This window comes from Choloepus didactylus, chromosome 4, assembly GCF_015220235.1.
Source record: "Choloepus didactylus isolate mChoDid1 chromosome 4, mChoDid1.pri, whole genome shotgun sequence".
NCBI classification, from domain to species: domain Eukaryota; kingdom Metazoa; phylum Chordata; class Mammalia; order Pilosa; family Megalonychidae; genus Choloepus; species Choloepus didactylus.
In genome coordinates, this window is record NC_051310.1 from 32,053,444 (window position 1) to 32,079,402 (window position 25,959).

Sequence of the window (25,959 nt, forward strand, 5' to 3'; positions counted from 1 at the left end):
GTAATTAAAAATTTGTTTTTAACTTTTTATTATGGAAAATCTCAAACATATATAAAAGTAGAAAGAATAGTATAATGAACATCTGCTTCGCCATTATCCTTCTACAATGATCAAAATTCATGGCTAAACTTACTTTGTTTACACTCCACCCACTTCCCTCTCCCCAATATTTTGAAGCAGATCTCATTTATTTTGTCACTTCATCAAGGATTGTACCTAAACATATAGTATAGAAAAACATACACACATAGTTCATACCGGGAGTTTTCTAAAAGTAACTCCCTAAGAATCACAAAATACCTTCCCAGGAGTGTTTTGTGTGTGAGAATAGCATCCAAAAACAAACAAACAAAAAACAAAAAACAAAAACAAAAGTTTTGAATATGAACGTTTTCAGAGCGTCCAAGAACTGTCCATTCGCCAGTTTCACGACTACCTATTATTTTAAACCCCCGTCACCCTTTTATTTAATGTGACTGACCCCTGAAGGCTTTTGTGTTTAGGACTCTACTAGGGAAATGGACTGATTGGGGAAAAAATAACAAAGCTGGGCTAAAAGGCCTCGCCCTCCAACTTTGTTATTTTGCCTAGGAAAGGCCCTATGATACACATGTACGAGTGATGTATTTACTCGTCTTGATTGATGCCGATTATCCAATGATAACCGCTTAGTCTGGTTAGACTACAACCGAATTCTACTCCTGCACAAAGAACTACGAATCCCAGAAGGCCTTTCGGCGAGGGCGCGTGCGCGTCGCAAGCTCCTTCCTTTCCCCGCCTCGTCGCCAGGAAAAACCCGCCCCTTGGTCCGGTCGGTCGCGCTGGAAGAAGCGGAAGAAGATGGCGCTCACCAGGTGGGTTGTTGATTCGAGTCCTCTATACGGAAGGGTCTGGGGGTACCCACCATTCTCATTTTTCTGCCTGCTGTCTCCGGGCGGTGATACGGCCCAGTGCGTAGAGCGACATGGGCTGAGATCACGGCTAGGCCTACCGCCGGCGCCACGACGACTAGGCCTTGCCGAAGCTGGGGTCTTTCCCGAGTGCTTTCCCCGGTTGAGTTCGCGGTCTAACCGGGGCCACAGCCAAGGCGTGGCGAATAATTCTCTGGCCTCCGATGCTGAGGAGTCGCACGTGTTATTCGCTTACAGCATCTTGGGGGATGCGGAGAGCGACTCGGTGTAAGCGATGGGGATATGGACGGTAGTGACTTGCCTTAACAGAGGGAAGCCGGCGGGAGGCGACTGAGCTGCTTTCCGGCCGTTTGTCTGCCAGGGTCTCCTTTCTCAGTCGACTTCATTTCCCGAAACAAGGGACTCCTGAAGACAGGGGCCCGGAACTGAGAGGGATTTTAAACTAGCCTCAACAGTGGCCGCTGTCTGCTAATGTGCTCCGCTGCTTCCCGCTTTAACTTTGGACCTTAGAATTTCTTCCCTGGATAGAACCACTTAAGATTTTTGCTGTTTCCGGTTGCCTTGGTAACCGTATACAAAGTAGTCCTCGCCTTTCCGAAAAAGATGCTTTAAGTGGGGGGTAACTCCTACTAGACAGGGACCTTGTTGCCCCATTTAAGTAGAAAAACTTTCCGTGTGAATTCAGCAGGAAAAGTTTAGTGATGAAGAGGGTTGAAAAAAGAAAAGTATCATTTTAGTGACTGTAATCAAACAAGTGTTGATGAAGATGTGAAAAATTTGAATCCACATATACTATTGGTAGGACTGTAAGATAGTGCTTTGGAAAACAAACTTGCAGTTTCTCAAACTGTTAAGCATAGAGTTGCCGTATAATCCAGCAGTTCCACTCTAGGTATTTCCCTAAGAGAAATAAAAACATTTTTATTTTTGTACACATGCAAAAATTTGTACACATGTTCATAGCATTATTAATAGCCAAAAAGTGGAAACAATCCAAATATTCAATTGAGGAATAGTTAAATAAATTAATATAGTCATACAACAGTGGGATATTGTTTGGGAATTTAAAAAAAAATGTAATCATTTTAGGGCATTGACTTGATCTCCCTTAACACCCTTCATTCTCCTCTGTTTTTCCTGGCACAGTTAAGAATCCTAAAAGTTTTAATAAGAAAATTCTCTTGAAAATTGCTTTTGGGTACCTTGCGCCATCCTAAGAGTTGTGGTGTATGTGGAAGGAAATATGAAGTCTTCGGCTGCCAGGGAAGAGGAGAGGCAAAGCATACAGATGTAAAAAAACTGAAGAACAGCGCAGAATGCTAATTTGTGTAGTACTAACAAATTAAGCACAAAAAGAGTTGGATGGAATCACCTATGTGGATTGGAGAGTTTTCTTTAGTAAATGTTAATAGGCAGCAAAGCGCCCTCCAGGTGCAAGGCACTGTGATACAGACTAATAACACTCTGAAGGAAGATTCTGTGGAAAAGGCAGAATTTGAAATGAACACAGGAAAAATACCAGAGGTGTCATTAGGTACTGTGTACTTAAAATTGCAGCAGCACAATGCAGTCTGTAAATGGCTAGTCTTTGGGGACTACATAGTTTGTGATTTTGTTGAGTTAGTTTGGGCTGACTTGATTTTTAATGATGGTCTCAAGTTTATTGATGAAGTTTATGTTATCTCCACATCCAGCAGGGATTCTTAACAGCAGGGTCTTCACATACTGACGTGTTACATTCTCGGTATCACTGGTGATTGTTCTAATACTAACTAAAGGTTTAAAGCCTGACCAATTTAATTTTCGAAATTCAAGTGTGTTTAAGGTTATGAATATAACCTCACTTGCATTTGATAGTCTTTCTTCAGTAAAGGGAAAATGGTAGACTAGAATTTCTCAACAATGGCACTGTTGACATTTTGTTTGGACTGGATAATTATTTTGTGGTGCTGTCCTGTGCGTGGTAGGGTGTCTAGCAGCATCCTTGGCCTCTACCCTCTAGGTGCTAGCGACACTCTCCTCCAGTCATGACAGTCAAATACTGTGCACATAACCAACAGTCTGTTTTATTTATGCAACCCTGCTGTCTGCCCCCAACTCCCAATGGGAGTCTGCCTCATTAAGAAAATGTCAGCCTCTACAGGAAACTACCAAGTTAGCACTCTCTGGAGGTTATAGTATGTTCTGAACAAAATCCAGACACTGTTACCTGTTTACTGGATTGTCTAAACCCTTTGCTTCCTGTCAGGCTGCCTGCCTTTGGATCATTTGGTAACCACTTCTTCCAATAGAAAGTAAAGAAAAGTAAAGAGAAATGAAACAGAAGTAACTACTTTGGTTACTTCGTAGCTTTCTTTGTATCCCTCCTATGTGTTAGTTATATACAGTTTACTGAAATTGACAGTGGTAGAAGCCCAAGACTTCAGTTCAATTTATGCATTAATTAATTCATTCATTTAATTAGAAAATATTTGTTGAAGGTTTACCATGTGCCAGCCACTATTGTAGTGTTGGTTTCATAGTATTGAATCAGCCAGGCAAACTCTGTCACCTCACAGAGCTTAGATTCTAGTAGGAGAGACAGACTATATAAATGAATAATGCAATTTCAGATAATCAGTGCTAGGAATAAAATAGTGAAAGAAAAGGGATAGGATTGAAAGTGACTCAAGGTTTGTGGTGGGGTGGTGACTTTTATTTAAGACAGGGTGGTCAGAAAACAGTTCTAAGGTGTGATTCAGCAGAGACATGAACACTAGCCACAAAAAAGATTTGGGGAAGAATGTTCTGTAAGAGCATTATAGGAAAATTTGTTCTTAATAAATAAATAATTTATGGCAGAGAGAATAGCAGATGTAAAGATCCTTATTTGAGGAAAGGTAGGAAGGCTGAAGTGGTAGAAAGATGGTGAGTGTGAGAGTTAGAGTGAATTTATTGCTCCTGCAAACATTTAAGGAGCTAAGGAGCCACTGCAGTGAGCCAAACAATGCAAGGGAAGTTAGGATGAAAGAAGCATAAGGTATTGTTCCTGCCCTCCAATTGCTTACAGTCTAGTGAGAGAAGGAAAGATAAGTGAATAGATGATTGCAACATGGTATGCAGATATTATAGTAGTGGTACACAGAAAGTCTTGTTGGAGAGATGGGGCAGCTGACCCAAACAGGGAATCTTGGAACAGCTCCAGTTAACCATTTATGGAACATGTTTTGAACAGTATTTAGATACTGTGCTGAGTGGTTCATGAATTTACCCATTTAGTATTTATAACAACCTTATGAGGTAGGTACTCTGAATATCTGTCTTTACAGATAAGAAGACTGAGGTTCAGAGAGGTAATTTATCCACATAAATCTGGCATAGGTAGGATTTGAACTCTGAGCTCTTAACCACTGCATTACGTCAACCCCCAAGCTGGATTACATCCCTCTGATGTTTGCTTTCATAGCACTTCATACTTTTCCCTCATCACTTAATATGTGTAATTATAGATTTGTGTGATTATTTGTCTATCTCTAAAGACTGTAAGCTGTGTTTCTCAGTGTTGCCTGTAGTCTCATCACCCATCTAGCACAGTGCTTGCACTTAAGTGTTCAATAAATATTTTTGAATAAAAGAATAAATTCCACTGCTTATTCAAATGTGCTTACCAGTCAAGAATTGCAAAGGAACCTTAATTATTCTTTAAAACATATTATTTATCTGTTGGAATCCTTGTCTGACACTTTAGGGTATCACTGTAATAATATTTATAATACTTAAAAGTTGTCAAGAACTATTTGGGAGATTAAAAAATAATAATATCTTTAGGTCTTCTGCTTTGATTCTTTGACCTCCTAAGTTTTAAATTACATTCTAAAGGAGATGCCTTTGGGGAAATGCTCTTAAACATACAACTTGTGTTTCCTTTCTTTTATCCACCTCTTTATTGCTACATTCAATTTTAGTCCTTGTTCTTTTATAATGACACTGAAGTAACCTAAAAGTAAGGAACAGGAAAGTAAAATAGTTATAATGTAAGAATTAATAATATAAGTAAATAATGTAAGAATTAATAATAAATTAATAATATAAGTAAATAATGTAAGAATTAATAATATAAGAAAATAATGTAAGAATTAATAATAAATTAATAATATAAGTAAATAATGTAAGAATTAGCAGAGACACTAAGAAAACCACATACTGGACAGTTGACCCCTGGTTAATTGAGAATGTTTACTTGCCTGTTACCAGAAAATAATTTTGGAAGCGTAAAAGCTCAATAGTTTCTCCATTATGTTAAATACCTGTTAATTCTTGATTCTAGACACCGTTTGTCTGCCCCCTAGTCAAATATTTTTACTGTATGTCTCTAAGTACTTCTTTCTTCCCAGGTTTAATCAAATGACTGGTAATTAATTACTGCCATATATCATTTATTTTAAAATTCTAACTTTTATTATCTTTGCTTATAGCTTTTTACCTGCACCAACTCAGCTATCTCAGGACCAGCTTGAGGCTGAAGAAAAGGCAAGATCCCAGAGATCACAGCAGACCTCACTGGTCTCCTCCAGAAGAGAACCTCCCCCATATGGGTATCGGAAAGGTTGGATACCTCGGTTATTAGAGGTAATTGTGGATCTTCAGTTTGGATTTATTATTTTGTGCTGAAATTTATTGTAGTGTCCTTTTAAAATAAAATTAAAACCTAGGACCCCTACATTATGTCAATATAATAGAATTTCTGGTTGTGAGTTCTCAAGACTCTCAGATTTGTCTTTTTCCACTTGATTTGGAGGGGTAAAGGAGAGGGAACAATCTGGAATGACATTATAAATCTAGCTTGTTCCCAAAGAACAGACATACTTGACAGTGCCTATCCTCTTGACTACTCAAAATGCTGTACTAGAGTCATCAGTTTAGTATGTATTCCTTTTCTAATTCCAGGGCAGCTTTCCCATGCTTGATGACCTTTCTTATCTAAGTAGAAAAGCAAGCATTTGAGACTATTTTTCTTCCCCAAAACCTCCTCCTCTTTTATCAAGCTTTCTTCCTCTTTCCTCTCTCAATATTCGTTCTAACTCCTGCAGATTTTCCTCCTCCACATACCCTACTAAAAATCTTAAGTGCCTATACCATGATCTTTGCACCCAGTTATTTTCATTTTATCACTTTCTTATATTCTGTCCTTACATGGTTTTTATTTTTATTTTATAAATGTGAAGGACTCATGCCCTTGGTTTTTTTCCATATGCCTCCAAATATTGAATATGATGAACTAAGTATCCAGTTGGATTAAAACTTGGCACTTACAACACCACAGGAAGACAACCATATTCTCAACCTCTCGCATGTTCTTCATTTCCCTGCCTCCCAGTATTCATTACAGATCTAAGATGACCACCAAAACAGATTATGCCCTGTCTTAACATATTCCCTTTCTGTTTTGTTTTGTTTTTCCTCAGCTTTCTTTCTGGTCCTTATTAAGTCTAGTGTTTGTAAAAGACTAGTCTTACTATAATTATTAAGGGATTTTTGTTGTTGGTAGTTTTGTTTCCACAGATAGTGTAATTTGTGAGAAGCAGAGCAAAATGAAAGATCACAAAGGAGGCTGTAATGCCCCCCTTATCTGGGGCAAAATAAAGTAATGGTTGTCATCAAATAGAGGAGTTAAGTGTCTTTTGAGGTATTACAGATAATCTTCACTTTGCCTCTCATTAGATTACAGAATGAGGGTGGCAGACATCACTTCATATGTAATGGCAATCTCATCCTTACTTCCATTTCAGCATTAGCTTTTTAAAATGTTACTTGACTATTCAAGGTTTTATATATCCTGGTGGAACAGAACAGTTTATTTGAAAAACAAACCAAAATGGCCAATCTGGAAATGCTGTGGATGCTTCTTGAGGGGAGTGAATATTCTACAGAAGGAGACATTTAGTTCCAGTTTTCAAAATAAAAGCTGTAATTTTCTGGCAAGCTTAATGACCACATAATGCCACATCGACAGTTCTGAAGTGCTTATTATAGTTGAAGAACTCTAGCAAATCTGAGAATGTGCAAGATTGTCAGCCAGGGTACAGGTAGCTCCCCTCTTGGGAAATGCTTTAACTATTTCTGCCTACTTCACAAGAAAATCTCTCTCTCTCAGCTTCATTTTGTTTTGTTTTTGTTTTTATGTTTTTGTTTGTTTGTTTTCAAAAATTCCAAACCTCTCTTTAGAAAGTAGGCATGTTGTACCTGGAAAATCATGTATTTTGGTTCTAATAGAATATTCTTATAAGCAGAAGTCTTATAAAAATGGATATTTTCATAAATTTTTATTCACCAAACCCCTCTAAATGGTTAATTTTAATATGTTTGACCTATCACTTCTTAATAGTACTGATTTTACTTTTTTGAGCTAGAAGAAAGGTATTACAGTCTAGTAGAAAAAAATTTTTTTTGGAATCCAAAAGATCTGGGTCAAAGTCCTGCATAAGCTAGCTGTGAGACCTTGGACAAATCACTTAACCTTTCTAAACCTGAATTTTTTTCCATAGGCAAAAAAATGGGGATGTTGAAATTTATAAGGATTAAATGACGTAATATATGTATGAATGCTTTATAAATTCTTAATGGCATCTAGAATGGGGAATCCTTTCCAGAAGGTTTTCAATTTTCTTTGCCTGTTCCATGACAGGAATCACTATGGCAGCTATAGCCTTATGAAATGTATTTTTTCAATAATAGGATTTGAATGTCAAAATTACTCCTGATCTATGAGCTGCAGAATGGATACAGGCATGAAAACAACATTGTTAGCAGGCATGAAAACAACATTCATCTCATTGTACATCTCCATCAGAGCTCTTAGGTGACCAGGTGCATTGTCAATGAGCATTAATATTTTGAAAGGAATCTTTTTTTCTGAGCAGTACGTCTCAACAGTGAGCTTAAAATATTCAGTAAACCATTCTGTAAACAGATGTGCTGTCATTCCAGGCTTTGTTGTTCCATTTATAGAGCACGGGCAGAGTAGTGTATTTAGCATAATTCTTAAAGGCCGTAGGATTTCCTGAATGGTAATTGAGCACTGGCTTCAACTGAAAATCACCAGGTGCATTTGCCCCCTAACAAGCGAGTCAGCCTATCCTTTGAAGCTTTGAGGCCAGGCATTGACTTTTCCTCTCTAGCTATGAAAGTCCTAGATGGCATCTTCCAATAGAAGGCTGTTTGATTTACATTGAAAATCTGTTGGATAGTGTAGCCACCTTCATCAGTTATCTGAGCTGGATCTTCAAGGTTAACTTGTTGCAGCTTCTTCAACAGCAGGTGTTGCTTCACCTTGCACTTTTATGTTATGGAGACAGCTTCTTTCCTTAAACCTCGTGAACCAACCTGTGCTCGCTTGCAACTTTTCTTCTGCAGCTTCCTCACCTCTCTCGGCCATCAGAGAATTGAAGAGAGTTAGGGACTTGCTCTGGATTAGGCTTTGGCTTAAGGGAATTCAATTCCAGACTACTAAAACTTTCTCCATATCAGCAGTAAGGCTGTTTGGTTTTCTTATCATTCATGTGTTCAGTGGAATAGCGCTTTTCATTCCCTTTAGAACCTTTCCTTTGCATTCACAACTTGGCTAACCGTTTGGTGCAAGAGGCTTAGCATTTGACCTGTCTCTGCTTTGACATGCCTTCCTCACTAAACTTAATCGTTTCTAGCTTTTGATTTTAAGTGAGAGAAGGTTGACTCTTCCTTTCATTTTAACACTTAGAGGCCATTGTAGGGTTATAAATTGGCCTAATTTCAGTATTGTTGCATCTCAGGGAATAGAAAGGTCCAAGGAGAGGGAGAGAGAAGGGGAATGGCAGATTGGTGGATCAGTCAGAACATACTGTCTTAAATGAGCACAATTCATGGTACCCTAAAACAATTACAATACTAACATCAACGATCACGGATCACCATAACAGGTATAATAATAATTTAAAAGTTTGAAGTATTGTGAGAATTACCAAAATGTGGCAGAGACCTGAAGTGAGCACATGCTATTGGAAAAATGGCACCAATAGATTTGCTAGACACAGAGTTGCTACAAACCTTCAATTTGTAAAAAAAAATGTGGTATCTGCAAAGTGCAATAAAACGAAGTATGCATATATTAAATATTCTTATTTCTTTTTCTTTTTCCTTTTCTTCATATATAGGATTTTGGAGATGGCGGTGCTTTTCCAGAGATCCATGTGGCCCAGTATCCACTGGATATGGGACGAAAGAAAAAAATGTCCAATGCGCTGGCCATTCAGGTGGATGCTGAAGGAAAGATTAAGTATGATGCAATTGCTCGACAAGGACAGTCAAAAGACAAGGTAATCCTCTCATTTGTTTTTCCCCATTGTTAAATATTTTTGTGAAGAATATTTACAAATTGTGTGGAAATAATAAATCTCTTGCTATTGGGTTTATGTTAAAAGTAGCAGTGAAGTATACTTGGGCTAACTTCAGTATCCAGCAATGACTTTTTCCTTTGAAATCCCCAAATTGGTGGTAGCTTGTATATACTTCAAGTTTTTACTTGTTTTACATTTTTAAAATAATTATTTTATAGTGTTAACATTCTAAAAATGCTGTTGAATTTTTTTTAATCCATAATCCCACCATCCTAAAAAAATCAACTTTTAATTTTGCTCACAGTGTCATCTAATTCTCCTCTATGTACTTATATAATACTTACATGGATACCTTAACTATTTTAATAGTTCATTTGAATATAATAAATTACATAAACTTCTTTAGCCCTTAATTAAATACAAAACTGGCATCTGCCATCCAGAGTTAGGATAGCCCTGCTTACAAAGTAATCCAAAAACCAAAAATAAAATTTACTTAAAATAATCTTATCACAGAGCAGCTACATTCCAAACAAGGAACTATTTTTTTAATGGCAATTTGACAGTCATTTTATTTTTGTTGAATGTAATAAAATATTGGACTTTTATTTTGTATTTTTTAATTTCATTTTTCTAGTAATTCTTTTTTATTGTAATTTATAAATATACTAGTCCACAATGGATTGGAAATATTAAAAATCTCAAAAACAGATCCTTTACCACAGATAGTATGACAAGCACTGCCTTAGAATTTCTCATTTCTAAGAGGTCTTCCTCTATATTTTTGCCACTGATAAAAGTTTCAAAACAAAATTTTCATGGCTACATTCAGAATGGAAAAGCTTAGGAATACACACATTTACAAAAGCAACCAAAATATTAGATATCTAGGAATAAATCTTTTTAAAGACCTTTTGGAGAAACCTTTAAAATGTTCTTGAAAGATATTAAATAAGAGGTAAATAAAATGGGAAATATCCCAATCCCTTCTATGGATAGGAAGACTCAATATTATGGAAATGTCAGTTCTCCTCCCCAAATAATCTGTAGATTCAAAGTGGGTCTAATCAATTCCTAAATTTGAGGAATTTGACAAGTTGATTTTCCAGTGCGTATGGAATCATATAGAACCATTAGTAACCAATGCTTTCCTGGAGAGAAAGAACAGGACAAAAGATCTTGAACCAAGGAACTATTTTTAAGAAGACCTAGTTTTGTGTTTTTTTTTCCTTCTTGTAAATAAATATTCCAAGTAGAAGTAAAAGATCTCTTTAGAGTTGAGGATGTTGGGAAACATTCTTGAGAGCCTTCAGTGTCTGTGCTTTGCCTCTCTCTCCCCCAAACCTTTTCATTTTACCCTCTAAAATAGCAACAATAATAGCCCATCCTTTGTTCCAGCATCATAGCTGCTGGGCTTTCTAGGGGAAACAATTATGCAGTCTTGCAAATTTACATCTCCAGCTTCAACTGCCTTTTTGTGTCTCTAAGGTCTCCGACTCCACTCCATCCCCTCTCAGTCTTAACAGGTGACTCCCTGTTAGAATACAAAGACTGTCAGAAGAAAGTTGTCGGCTTCCTTCTCCTGCACTTTTGACTTTTCCATTGGTCTTTGTAAGAAATCCCTCCTCCTGTCTAAGCCTGATTTTGCCTCTTGTATTCTGGATCTCATCCTTTCCCTTTTACTCTATGACCTCAATCTGTTGCTTGTTCTTCTTAACTGGGTCTTTTCACCTCTCCTCCTCTAATGGCTCCTCTAATTAGCACTTGAATGTGATTTGCCTTTCTCATCTTTGGGGGAAAAAGAAATATCCCACACCTCATGGTTCTCTCTAGCTACCACCCAATTTCCTTCATTTTACAATCATCCTTCTTCAGGAATTGTTTTCTGCTCTCTACTTTTTCACCTCCCTTTCACTCCTCAAACCACTGTAGTGTGGCCTCACTTCAACCGGTCTGCTGAGATAAGAATTTCTTACCACACATTCTCCCAGACTAATCTAATTTCTTCCCAGGGCTTCAACTGCCACTCATATGCTGATGACTGATGAGTCTGTGTGTCCTGCCCCAGTTTTCTCTCCTGGGTTCTAGGCCCTTATATCTTATCTTACTGTCTACAAGGGCAGGTCTATCTAGAGTTCCCCAAAGTTGGATTTAATCAAATCCAAACCTAAATACATCATGTTTTACTTAGTCTACCTTCTATATTCTCTAACTCAGTGAGTAGCAATAATATCTTCCTCATTGCCTACACCAAAAGCCTGGGATTCATTTTTTTCCCCTTTATTTTAGTGATTTAAGAAATATATATATATTTACAAGTCTTGGTTAAAGACATAAGCAGTATATAAGTATGTACAGTCCTGCCTGCTCCTTCCACTTTACTTCCCAGAAGTAGCTACTGTTACTACAATGATGTATATCTTGCCAGGCTTTTTCTATGGATTTAGATATTTATTTATATGTATTCCACTTTACATACACCCAAACAAATAAATATACATCTTTTTAATTTTAACCTGGGTGAGATATTAATATTCATAATTTCCTTTGACTTTTATGTTTAACTTAATATGTTTTGGAGATTTTTGTTAGTACGTATAGGTCTACTTAAAAAAAACCTATATAGAATTCCATGGTGTGGTTATACCCTACTTTTTTTTTTTTAATGCAATTTTATTGAGATATTATCACATAACATATAGTCATTCAAAGGGTACAATCAGTTGTTCACAGTATCGTCATATAGTTGTGCTTTCACCAAAATCAAACTTGGAACATTTTCATTACTCCAAAAAATAAAATTAAAATAAAAAAGAACATCTAAAACATCCCTTTCCCCTCCTCCCCCCATTGTTCATTTCCTTTTTGTTAATACAGTTTAATTGTATTTAATACACTTTAAACACACCCTACAGTCATCCACAGTGTACAGTCATTCACAGCACCATCATACAGTTGTGCATTCATCACCAGAATCAATTTTTGAACCTTTTCCTTACTCCAAAATAAAAATAAAAGCAAAAAAGAACACCTAAATCTTTCCATCCCCTCCATCCCACCCTATTCTTCATCTCATTTTTGTCCCCATTTTTCACTCATCTGTCCATACACTGGATAAAGGGAGTGCGAGCCACAAGGTTTTCACTGTCACAGAGTCACCCTATGCCATCTACATAGTATATAGTCCTCTTCAAGAGTCAAGGTCACTGGGTTGCAGTTTGACAGCCTCAGGTATTTCCCTCTATCCATTCCAAAACACTAAAGACTAAAAGGTGATATCTCTATAGCACGTAAGAACACCCTCCAGAGCGACCTCTGGACTCCTTTTGAAATCTCTCAGCCAGTGGAACCTTATTTTATTTCATCTCTCTTCCCCCTGTTGGATGAGAAGATCCTCTCAGTCCCACAGTGCTGGGTCCAGGCTCATCTGCAGGAGTCATTTCCTGTATTGCCAGAGGGATTCACACCCCTGGGAGTCACGTCCCTATGGGACGAGGGCAGTGAGTAGACTTAGAGAGAGAGGGGCCACATCTGAGTAACAGAGAGGCTCTCTGGGGGGGACTCCTAGGCACAGTTATAAGTGGGCTTAGCCTCTCCCTTGCAGCAACTAGCCTCACAGGGGAAAGCCCCCACATAAAGAGCTCAGCCCACTAAATTGTGTGCCCTACTTTTTAAGCATTGGTAGTTTTCAGTTTTTTAGTAACATCAAGATCCATATACATATCATTCAACATCGTTCTGAAAGTGCTAGCCAGAGCAATTAGGCAAGCAAAATAAAATAAAAGTCTTCCAAATTGGAAAGGAAGAAGTAAAACTATCCCTGTGATCCTATATAGAGAAAATTTAGAAGCGTCGACAAGAAAGCTTTTAGAACTAATAAACAAATTGAGCAAAGTCACAGGGTCCAAGATCAATACACAAAAATCAGTGAGGTTTCTATATACCAGCAATGAACAACCTGAAAAGTAAATCAAGAAAACAATTCCGTTTGCAATAACAACTAAAAGAATCAAACATGTCAGAATAAATTTAACCAAGAATGTAAAGGACTAGTACTCAGATAACTACAAATCATTACTGAAAGAAATTTAAGACTATCTATTAAATGGGACAGTATTCCATGTTCATGGATTGGAAGACTTAATATTGTTAAGATGATACAACCCAAAGCAATTTACAGATTTAATGCAATCCCAATCAAAATTTCAACAGCCTTCTTCACAGAAATTGAAAAGCTAATCATCAAAAAGATCCATATACAAACATCCTTTTGCATATGAGTATTTATGTAAATTAAATTGTTAGAAGTGAACTTATTGGTGAATGGATATTCAATTTTGACACATACTGCATGTATGTTCTCTGAAAAGCCTTTGCTAGGAATCATACCAGTACTTCTGTTTCCCTTAGATCTTCCATCCATTTAGTCACCATTATCTGTCATATCATTCCTTACTATTTCTCAAGTATATTCCCTACTCTGCAATTTTTAGTTCAAATTGTTAACATTTCTGGCTTGGTTTACTGCAACAAAGTCTGAACCCATCTCCTTGCTTTCCATCTCACTGCCTGAAAATTCAAATTCAACCCTGTCTGTGCCTTCCCCCCATACCCCTGTATATATACAATGTACATGGACACTTAAAACCTTTCCATGGTTTTCCATGGTCTTTTGGAGGTAAGAACTAAGCCCCTCTGGCATGCTCGACTCCTTGCTTATCTTTCTAGCTAGCCTCAACTCTTCTGGCCAGAATATACTGAAATCCAAAAATAAACAGTTTTAACCACTATTTCCAATACAAAATAATCATCATTGTAGGTGGTTGTTAGAGAAGAAAAAATAAGAAGCAGCAAATGGCTCTTGTTTGCTAAATTAGTATTGAGACTTTATGTTGAGCATGTATGACTACCAGGGAGCCATTTACTTAGAACTTCTTCTTGTTAGAGTTGCTGTGTAGCAGTGATTAATGCTTCATAGTTTTATATTATTTATTAGAGTATTGTTATATAATTTTCAATTTTTGGTGGTATAGATTTTTCTATCCTGAAGAGAAATAAGATTTGTGAGGTCAGTTACTAGTTGTATGACCATAATGCACTGAGCCTCACTCTTCCCTTCTCACTAGAGTGAGTGAGGGCCCTTCCAAAATGAACACTCTTAAAGCAAAATGACTCTAATACTAAAAGTTCACATATCAAATAGTACATGTTTTGTGCTAAATCTTCAATACTTTCTTACCTGATCTCTCTTTCCTGAGAACGATAAGCTAGAGATTTCAGTCTGTGGACATGAGATAGTATTTTTTTTTCTGGGAAATCAACAGATTACATAGAATGTTCTGCAGGACGTAATATGAAAACAACTTCAGCATGGACTAGAACATCTCTAAAATTCATTCATTTATTCATCCCTACCAGAGGTACTTATTCATTGCCTCCTGTTGACCAGACATTGCTACAGGCACTGGAGACACTTTAATAAACAAGAGAGTCCTCATCAATAATATGGCTGTAATCATTGTACACACCTCATATGGTTGTTACAAGGGTTAAATTAGTTAATATATAAAACTAAAGAACAGCAGCATACAATAAGTGAATGTTAACTATTATACTGTGAACAAGTTCTTTGAAAACAGTAAACAGGGTGCTATGATGCAGAATGATTGGATGGGAAGGTGTTGCTACTTCAGCAAAGATAGCCAGGAGAGGCCTAACCAGTGCATGACCTTTAATCTGGGACTTACAGGCTGAGGAGTCACTTGAAGAATTGGGAAGAACACTCTTTGAAGTCCCAGAGTTGAGGTGTAAGGCAAGTTGTGTTCAAGAAATGGAAGAAAAGCTAGTGTGACTGAAGCATAATGAGTGAGGAAGAGAGGGGTATGGGAGGAAATGAAGTGGTAGGCAAACCAGGTGATGTCCGGTTGTTTAGGCCATAAATATGTGGTTTTTTGCTCTGTGGTTTAGTGTAAGAAATTAGAAATAGTGTACATTTCCCTTAAACTGTAATCAGGAATGCCATATGGTAATAAAAAAGTTTTGTTTTTGCCAAAAAATTTTTAAGATCTCAAGTGCCTAGGAATTTAGTTTTCTTTCTTATTCATACGTTGTCCTTTCTTTGTATCTGTGTCAAAGAATTTCTGCCTAAAGCAGCAAAGACTGGAATGTTTATTATTTGTTAAATTTCCAATACCTCTTTTGTTCTCTAAAATCCACCATGTAAGGTTTTGTGAAAGTATTTGAGAATTATAGACAGACATGAAAGTAAGAAATATTTTGTTTGTCCGGGGCCTACAACTTTGGGATCAGTCTAATAGAAACCATTTTGGGCCTTGTAGAAATCAGATAACAGGCCTACATTTGGATAAAGGGTATAAAATAAGTTGTGTATGTAAAATGTATTTTGTTTTTTCTCTTTTTTCCTTTCTGTTTTTTTTTCATGGAAGATACTGTTCTGGGTATTTTGACTTCTGGCACATGCTCATTTTCTTAGCCTAGGAATAGAATTGATGCCAGAAATGAAAAACATTCTAAGTAGGGTGAGGTCAGTGAAATTTTCCAGATTCAGTGAATTTGGAAATTATTTGTAACTTAACTTAAATTTTGATGAGCTTGTAATCCAAGATAATGGTGCTATAGGCAATTTAAATAATCAGTAAATTCAAGTCCTAGAAAGCATCAAAAATAGGGATCACTGATGCATAAGATTTTGTTGGCACAATTTATTTGGATACTGACTTGATTAGAAGATCTCAAATAATTTAAATGCATGGGGTCAAAGGAAAATTATTAACTTGTATAGCCAGCACAGCAGTTTATGTGTATATTTTAAGCTGCTTTGGTTTTAAAATCTTGAAGACAAAAGTTGAGTATTCTAAATTTAAAGTTGTAAGTGTGCTGAGAGGACATGTTGACTTCCAAAATGATTTAATGAAGCTGCTTCTTATCATTCTCTGTTTTTCTTAAGCCTCCTTGTGTTTAAACATTTTAGGTCATTTATAGCAAGTACACTGACCTGGTTCCCAAGGAAGTTATGAATGCAGATGACCCAGACTTGCAAAGACCTGATGAAGAAGCCATTAAAGAGGTAACTGGGAATTGATACATATAATGATTTCAGATGACTTTTTACATTCTTTGTAACTTCCAGAGCACTCAATATGGTGTTTTTTATTTCAGATAACAGAAAAGACAAGGGTAGCCTTAGAAAAATCTGTATCGCAGAAGGTTGCTGCAGCCATGCCAGTTCGAGCTGCTGATAAGCTGGCTCCTGCTCAGTATATCCGGTAGGAATCACATCTGGAAGTCTAGTTTCATTTCGGGTTTAATTGCGCTTGGGAGGTCCTGGTAATCTTTCACTATCCAACTTAGTCATAATTATAAATGTTATTTTTTGAATAATAACTCGAAGCCTATTGACTCTCTTTACATACAGTTGAAAGCAAAAGAATCTTTTAAGATGTTAGCTATTGTGCTAGTTTCAAAATATATTTATTTATTTTTAGAAATTAGCAGTTACTTGTAGTACATGATCCAAACCACAATTATTTATAGCTTTCCATTTATATACAGTAGGGATCCTAATAATAGTTGTAAATTTTAAGAGGTTTCACTCTACTGAATCTTTATGTGGAGGGATAATTCACAAGACAGATATTAAAAGAAAATTCTGAGCTAGCAGGTCTGCTACCATTGTTCTTTTTCTGTTTCACAACCTATGGTTAGTACTAACTGTTAAGTTGTATGCTAGGAATATTATGGAGCATTTTCCTCTCAAATGCAGACTTAGAAAATAGATACTGCTTTCTAGACCTCTAATCTGTGAAACTGAATGCTATGTTTTCCATGGTGGAAAATGGATAAGAATGGATTATCTGCAAACTAATATTAGTCTAGTTCACATTTTGCTTGTAACTAACTCATAATTTTTGTTAGTTCCCTTACCTTTGTCATTACCTGCTCTGCCTAATATTTTGCATTTTTTTCTGTTAATACTTTGTGAAAGGACTTGAAAATGTAGTCTGCTTATGGTTATAATAGAGGAAAAATACCTGTTGAAAGCTTGAACTAGTTACACCTTTAGTTTCACCTGTATTCCTCAGATACACACCATCTCAACAAGGAGTGGCTTTCAACTCTGGAGCTAAACAAAGGGTCATTCGGATGGTAGAAATGCAGAAAGATCCAATGGAGCCTCCAAGGTTCAAGTAAGTAGATAGGTTCATGAGAATGAACCACCATTCTTTAAAAAGATAGTAAAAGAGAAAAGTACCGTAATAGATTTATTTGTAGCCAAAGACTGGACAGAACCTAAATGTCCACCAACAGATGAAGTGTAAACTGTAGTACATCCATATAATGGAAATGCAATTGAGGAATAAAAAAAATAAACTTTTAATACTCACAGTGACATGGATGAATCTCCAAAGAAGTCTTACAAAAATGATTACATACTATATGATTCCATTTATATGAAACTCTAGACATACAAACTAATCTGTAGTGATAGTAGGTCAGTAGATCAGTGATTGCCTGTAGGAATGGAGTGGGAGATGGGGAAGAGACGGGGGACAAGAAGGGATAACAAAGGACCATGAAGAAACCGTTGGGAATGATGAATATGTTCACTATCTTGATTGTGGTGATGGTTTCTCAGGTATATACTTGTGTTAAGACTTACCAAATTGTATACTATAAATGTGTCATGAATTGTATCTCTGTTTTATCTCAGTAAAGCTGTATTTGTTTGTCTAAGGAAAGAAGTATATGACTCTGAAATGATGATGTTGTGGAGGTAGGGTGGGTGTAGGTGATGACAGGGTTGGCCATGTGTTAGTAATTGTTGAAGCTGAATGTTCAGTTTTTGATAGATGGCATTCATTATACTGTTTCTGTTTTTGTATATGTTTGAAGCTTTACGTAATAAAATATGAGGAGGGGATACTTGAGACATATTAACTGAAGTGGAAAAAGTGTATCATTCTCAGGTTGTAGTTTGGTTTATTCTTCAGGATTAATAAGAAAATTCCCCGGGGACCACCTTCTCCTCCTGCACCTGTCATGCATTCTCCTAGCCGAAAGGTAATCTCTGCTATAGTCTAAACCTTTTTTCCTACTTATGATTATTAATTTTATAAATAACCTCTCATAGAATAAAATCTGGAAGCCTTCAGAGGTGCATTTCACCACACTTATTGTTTTCTTTTTTATTATTGTTGTTTGTTTTTCAAGATCAAATAGGGATCCAGTGAACACTATAAAGTATGCTTCCAGGGTGCTTATGAGAATGTATGTTAAGTGTTAGCTATTAGTTTTATTATTAACCTAACACCCCACTTTTAATGGAATGAACTGGATCTGCTGTTTCACATGAAGGATATTATTATAGTCATAGAAGTGAGCATATTAGATCTCAAATTGATAAACTGAGTTGCTTATTAAGCTATGTTTTATTACCCAACTAAAAGAATAAGTTTTCATCAGAAAGAAGTCAAATAACTCTAAATATGGAAAAATACTAGCCAGCATTTATAACTGTCAAAAATAATATCTAGATTCTTTTTTTACTTTTTACATTGAAGTTATTACTAGAATTCATGATATGGGAACATAGTATATAATGCTACCAAGACAAATAGAATTTTGATCATAGTATATAATGCTACCAAAACAACAGAATTTTGATTTCAATATATACCATCCATATGGTGGTATATATTGAGCTGTCTTTGAAGAAAGGTTGTATTTGGGTTTTTAGCTGGGCTGAAACTGAAAAAATTGTCTCCTTCCACTCTTTTCTCAACTCAGATGACTGTAAAGGAACAACAAGAATGGAAGATTCCTCCTTGTATTTCAAACTGGAAAAATGCAAAGGTAATTAAGTTGTCATAAAATCAATCTCTTAGTATAATAAGCTACTGGGAAACACCCAGGAAAGAACATGGCACTCGGCTGAATGTTTTCAAAAAGGAACTCCAAATTTATGTGACCTCTCTTTTGGAAAATGTAATCGAAATATTTGTATGCCAGAATCTAAAATATAAATTGTTTTAGTGAATTGTAGCTGTCAGAAGCACAGAGAACAAATATGGAGAATAAAGTACTGTATCAATAAAAGATAGTGTTCTGCACCCCAAAGTAATTTGGGCAGAGAATAAAAATATATATGTAGGGCCCCCCTGAGGAGCTGGGGGAAAATGCGGAAGTGTTGGACTTCCTCACCTGGATAGATGCTGATGTTCTCACAATATTGAGGACTGCGGCTTGGTATGCCGAGCCCTCTGTCTTGGGGCTTGCCCTTATGAAGTTTGTTACTGCAAAGGAGAGGCTAAACCTGCTTATAATTGTGCCTAAGAGACTCCCCCTGAGTGCCTCTTTGTGGCTCGGATGTGGCCCTCTCTCTCTAACTAAGCCACCTCGGCAGGTGACTTCACTGCCCTCCCTGCTATGGGGGACCTGACTCCCAGGGGCGTGAATCTCTCTGGCAACATGGGATATGACTCCCAGGGATGAATCTGGACCCGGCATTGCAGGATGGAGAACATCTTGACCAAAAGGGGGATGCGAAAATGAAACGAAATAAAGCTTCAGTGGCTGAGAGATTTCAAATGGAGTTGAGAGGTCACTCTGGTGGACATTCTTACACACTATATAGATAACACTTTTTAGGTTTTAATGTATTGGAATAGCTAGAAGTAAATACCTGAAACCATCAAACTCCAACCCAGTAGCCTTGACTCTTGAAGACGATTATATAACAATGTAGATTACAAGGGGTGACATTGTGATTGTGAAAACCTTGTGGATCGCACACCGTTTATCCATTGTATGGACGGATAAGTGGAAAAATGGGGACAAAAACTAAATGAAAAATAGGATGGAATGGGGTGGATGATTTGGGTTTTGTTTTTTACTTTTATTTCTTATTCTGATTCTTTCTGGTGTAAGGAAAATGTTCAAAAATAGATTGGGGTGATGGATGCATAACTATATGATGGTACTGTGAACAGTTGATTGTACACCGTAGATGATTGTATGGTATGTGAATATATCTCAAAACTGAATTTAATTTTTAAAAGAAAGATAGTGTTCTTTAGAAAACTCAAATTTATTTCTGAAAATAATTAAACCAGTCTAAATGATTGTATGAATAAAAGAACAGAGTAAATGTTTGGATATGTTTAGTGCCTTAAATTTCAAACTGTCTGTTCTGTTTATAATGTTGCAGGTAGGCTATTTAAATCCTATATATCTCTACTAATCAGCAAAGCTCTCAGGAGTCATTGAGAACATGTAGAACAATGTAGGTTAAATTTCTTAATTACTGTTTCCTCTTTTCTCCAAATCATATTTCATATTTCTGTTTATGATAGGTGAAGAAGGCCTCTTTAACCCATGGATTAAATATAAATTGTTCCTTAAAGCTAGTGTTTTACTCATACTAAAACAAAAAGGTTGTTGGATGGTCTGATTTGTGTTGATTAATATGTATGTAACTGTCTGGTATCTTGAGCTACTTCTGTCACACTCTTGTATTAAGAATAAAGACCATAGAATAAAGGTCAATAATTGGGAGTCAGTCAGAAATCTGGAAAAATAAAGCTAATCCTGAAAGCTAAGCTACATGGATATTCAAGCATGTTCCTTGAGTTGTTGAAATGGGAAATGGGATGCAAAATTTGAAAACACAGAATTTTAATTGTGTAACAAACTATCATTTTTACATTTATTAAAATTTACAGGGTTCTAGAATCTGACTGGTCATTAAAACATTACAGCAGGTTAGAATATTTATAGATACTAAGATTATAATGGTAATATTCACTCTATTATCACTAGGATTTAGTATATACTACATAGTATACACTGTACCATCAGTTTGTTCTACCTTTGTATGACTAGTTTATTTTCTTGAAGAGCAACAATTTAGCTGTTTGATAGTGATTTCCTTTTCTTATAATCCACAGCTACTGAGAATCTATTTTTACAGAGCTTAGACTATGAAGTCATACTGCCTGAGTTTAAATTCTAGCTCATCCACTAAATAGCTATATTCCCTAAGCTCTCTGTACCTTAGTATCTTCATCTGTGAAATGGAAATAATAATGTTACCAGCCTTATAATAGGGTTATTATGAAGGTTAAGTGAGACCATAGATGTAAAGTGCTTAAACAGGTTCCACACGGAGCACTGTTTGCTGCCATTGTTGTATAATTGTGAAGAAAGCTTTAAGAACTTCAAGTGGTTATCAAAATGGACATATTTTAAAATTCAGTTTTAAAGAACATATTGTATCTCTTTTGTGACTTTGTTTTCTATCTGCTTTCACACTAGGGTTATACAATTCCCTTAGACAAACGTCTGGCTGCTGATGGAAGAGGACTGCAGACAGTTCACATCAATGAAAATTTTGCCAAACTGGCTGAAGCCCTCTATATTGCTGATCGGAAGGTTGGCCTGTTATAATTTAATTGTTTAATGCTCTTGAGAGTTTGTAAATTCATTCTTGGTTACCTAAGGTACTGTTAATTTAGCCACAGCACACAGTACCTAGGGAGACTACTTCGTGGTGTGTGTGCCAAAGGTGGCACGTGCTTGTTGCTGCTGTGTATCATGGTCTCAGCCTTTGTAAACTCATCCACATACCCCATCACTGGCAACCCACCTCCCTCCCAACACACCGGTTCATTAGGCTGATCCTATTTTGTGAAGATTAGCTAAGTTGCTGCTCTAGATTTAATAACTTTGCTCTACTCTAGAAGTAGATGTCCCTCAAGAGGGCAGTAGCAGGAAAAGGCAGTAAACATTCTGATAAATTCAGTGACACCAAAATGACATTAATAGTATTCACTATTACTATTATATTAAGTTATTAATATGCATGTGACCATGAAATTCACATACATCATGGTGTGTGTTTAGAACAGAGAAAAGCATATCTGCCTTATGACAGTGAGTGCCTTTATAAAAATTATCTCTAGCAGATATAGGCTAGGTTTTATCCAGAGTTGTCATGTGTTTCATTTTGAAAATGTAACTAGTCCCTGTTGATGTTACTGACATTGAAAATTGATTCAATGGAATCTTATTTCATTTTATTTTTTTATAGTGTTTCTGAAAAAGCATTAGTGAAACAGACTCAAAAGATTGATTGGGGTAACTATAGTTTCAACCACTAAAACATTTTCCAGAGTGAAAAGACTTAAGTCAGCAATGTCTTCCTGGCAGTATATTTTTAGTGGTCAAGGATCTTTGTTTTAATCAGAAATAACAAATTTGAATTCTTTATAGCTATTTTTTTAAACCAGATGCTAGTCAGGGAGTTAGATGATAGCCGTACATATTTATTCCATGATACTGTCCTATTTAACATCTGACTTGACTAACAGGCTCGTGAAGCTGTGGAAATGCGTGCCCAAGTAGAGAGAAAGATGGCTCAAAAAGAAAAGGAGAAACATGAAGAGAAACTTAGAGAAATGGCCCAGAAAGCCAGGGAGAGGAGAGCTGGGATCAAAACCCATGTAGAAAAAGGTATGACATTCTCATTACTGAACTCAGTTTCTTTTGTGAACCATATATATCTCATTTTAGAAAATCTTTACTGTTTTATACTGCATACAAAAATAAAATACATATATAGAAAACTCATTTCAGTATAGATAATGTAGAAATTGAAACATCAGCGTACCCTCTACTTCAGCTGAGCAGCAGAAAATAATAAAAAGTATCAATTTACATGTAGGCCTTCAGTAGGGAACTACTGTGGAAATTTTTAAGTTCTGAGCAATATACTTTAAAAAAAAATTGCGTTACTCAAATGACAGGGCTTGATTTTTCTCTTTTAATTTTCTTGAAACTTAGCGAAATGAGATCTCCAGTTGAATAATTTGCCCCTCTCATGTGATAAAATAATGTAGTGTTTTTCTTTCTTGTAGGTTAATATACCTCAAATCATTAAATCTCCCAGTATCTTCTCTTTGGCTTTAGTAGTCTACCATTAGGTAGTAATTCAATTAGAGTAGAAAGATGAATCCTAATTCTAATTCAAGAAAATTTGTGAGGGAGGTTTTTTTCCATTAGGAAATCCTAGACTAGTATACTTATTCATTCTTTCATTCAGTTCAGTTCATATTGAGCACCTACTACATGCAGAGTTCTCTTTTACATGCCAGGTTTTCTACTAGACAGTGATGGGTGGGATATAGCAGTGAACATTGATTCTAGTGAGTATTTACAGACAAAAAAGTTAATTACATATTATATTGGAACATAATAATCACTATGGATAAAAATAAAGCAGGGAAGAATAAAAGTGCCAGAAGGAAAACTAGAATGAATTGTCCTTAGTGAGATGGCAACAATGCAAAAACTAGAAGGAAGTGAAGAGGTGAGCCATGTGGATATCTGGGGGAAGAGCACTCCAGACAGACAGAAGAGCAAGTACAAAGGCCCTGAGTTTGGAGAATGCATGGCTGTTCAACAAAGAGCAGGGAGACCGTATGTTGGGAGTAGAGTAGGACAGGGGGAGAAGAATAGGGGATGAGGTACCAGAGTGGTAAGGCCAAGTAGGAGAAACAGAGGCCAGATGGTGTGTGGCCTTTTAGCCATTATAAGGATTTGGCTTTTACTCTGACACTGAAACAATCAAAAGGTTTTGAGCAGAGTGACATGATTTTATGTGTATTTTTTAAGGATTACCCTGGCTGCTGTGTTAAAAATAGAAGACTATGGAAGGGGCATGGGCCAAAACAGCAAAACCTTTTGGAAGGGTACTGCAGTAATCCAGATGAGAGATGATGGCAAGAGGTAGTGAAAACGTGGGCAGATTCTGGATGTATTTTGGAGGTAGAGCTGATAAAATTTGCTTATGGATTAGGTGGAAGTATGAGAGAAAAAGAGGAGTCAAGGATGACTCCAGAACTTTTGACCTGAGAGCAATTGGAAGGATTGAGTTGCCATTTAATGATGTTGAAAAGACTGCAGGGGAAACAGGTTTGAGAGGGAAAGATTAGGATTTTACTTGTGGACATGTTAAGTTTAAGATGGAGGTGTTGAGCAAGCAGTTGGTTATAGGAGTGTAGAGTTCAATCATAGGGAAGTAATCTGTGTTATAAAGTTGTGAGCCCCTTCCTTGAATCGTATGAATAATTTGAGGCTAAATGTTGTACATTTAGCCACTGAAAGTAAGTATGTAAAACTTCCCTGTATCTAAATTCTCTGAACTGATAAAAAAACACAAGAGAATGGTTCTTGAGGAATTAATTAAAAATTTAAGTCTGCTTCCAGGCATTCTTAAAAGCTAACATTTATTGAACGCTCACCATGGCAGGCACATGTAATCCCTACAGTAGCCCTATGTAGTGGTATTATTACTGTCACTGGTTTGCAGAGGAGGAAACTAAGGCTCAGAGTAGTTAAGTAACTTCCACAAGATCACATTGCTAATCTGCCATAGAATCAGGATTTGAATCCAGTTAGGCTGACTCCAATGGCCAGGCCCTTAAGCACTGTACTGTATTCCCTTAGAGAGGAAAGGGTAGAGAAAATGAAGATAAACACAGTAGAGATGAAGATGCAGCAAGTTGCCATGAAGCACAAGCAAAAGGTTCTATATTCAGTAGCAACTTTTGAAAATATAAGGGTAAACTTAAGCATATTTATTTTTTTCCTGATATTTTATTATGAAAATTTTCAAACATGCAAAAAAGTTGGAAGAATTGTGTAATGAACACCCATGTCCCTACCACCTAGATTGTACAGTTAAACTTCTGTACAGTGCTAAACTTCCTTTATTCTATATAATTATCTGTCCATCTTTCTATCCATCTATCAATCCAACTTACTTCTCTAATACATTTACAAGTAAGTTGAAGACCTCTGTATACTTTACCCTAGACACTTCAGCTGCATGCAGAATCGTAGAATTCACATTAAAAAATTAATTTTACTGGAATTAAGTTAAATGTAAGTAAGTTTTAAAAGACTGGATGTGACCATGAAGAAGCTCATGGAATTTTTTTGTCTAAAGTTAAAGAATATTCTCTTCTTCAAAATATAAATAGATAAACAGTAATTAAGTAATTGACAACTGTATTCATACAGAGGATGGGGAGGCTCGTGAGAGGGATGAAATCCGACATGATCGGCGAAAAGAGAGGCAGCATGACCGGAATCTTTCCAGGGCAGCTCCTGATAAGAGGTAGGTGCCATTTCAGATAAATACAGGTGACACTTGTGTACCTTTTAGAGAGTTTTGGTCCACTAAAACTATTTTTGCTGCTTTCCCTTTCCTCCTGAGTGTTAAATTAGCACTTATTTTTTTGCACTTAAATACTCTCTTTAATCTTTAATACTCTATTTAATCTGATAAATAAGCAGATTTGACTATCCCTGAAGTAATCTTTTCTTCCATCACCTTGTAGAATCAGTTAGAATTGAAAATGATGGAGACATAGAAAAGGAAATTCAGATCATGTTTGTGAAAGGTAATCAGTGGATGGGACTGTTCTGGTCTGGTCTGGCAAGAGAAATTGAGTTTGTTCCTATTCCTCTAGACAGGAAATAAGCTGCCGTACCTTTGAGATTCTTTTTACGTGTAGAGTACTATAACTAAGTATAATGGGGGAGAAGGGCAGGTTTTAAAAGAAGTGGAAATTAGCCCCTTCTCATGAGCAATTTAAGTTAAAACTCAGAAAAAT

General features: G+C 36.4%; 1 protein-coding gene across 1 annotated transcript in view; it reads left to right on the forward strand.

Moving 5' to 3' along the window:
- Positions 1-781: 781 nt before the first annotated feature.
- The window catches only part of SNW1 (SNW domain containing 1), a 28,982-nt gene continuing 3,804 nt past the window's right edge, over positions 782-25,959 (forward strand). The window contains exons 1-11 of the mRNA XM_037832181.1: positions 782-854; positions 5,366-5,519; positions 9,080-9,241; positions 16,254-16,349; positions 16,442-16,548; positions 17,365-17,469; positions 18,274-18,343; positions 19,070-19,135; positions 21,596-21,712; positions 22,651-22,792; positions 25,364-25,460. Coding sequence (XP_037688109.1) covers positions 841-854; positions 5,366-5,519; positions 9,080-9,241; positions 16,254-16,349; positions 16,442-16,548; positions 17,365-17,469; positions 18,274-18,343; positions 19,070-19,135; positions 21,596-21,712; positions 22,651-22,792; positions 25,364-25,460 — 1,130 coding nt within the window. The 5' untranslated portion in view covers positions 782-840. The remainder of the gene's footprint in view (positions 855-5,365; positions 5,520-9,079; positions 9,242-16,253; positions 16,350-16,441; positions 16,549-17,364; positions 17,470-18,273; positions 18,344-19,069; positions 19,136-21,595; positions 21,713-22,650; positions 22,793-25,363; positions 25,461-25,959) is intronic.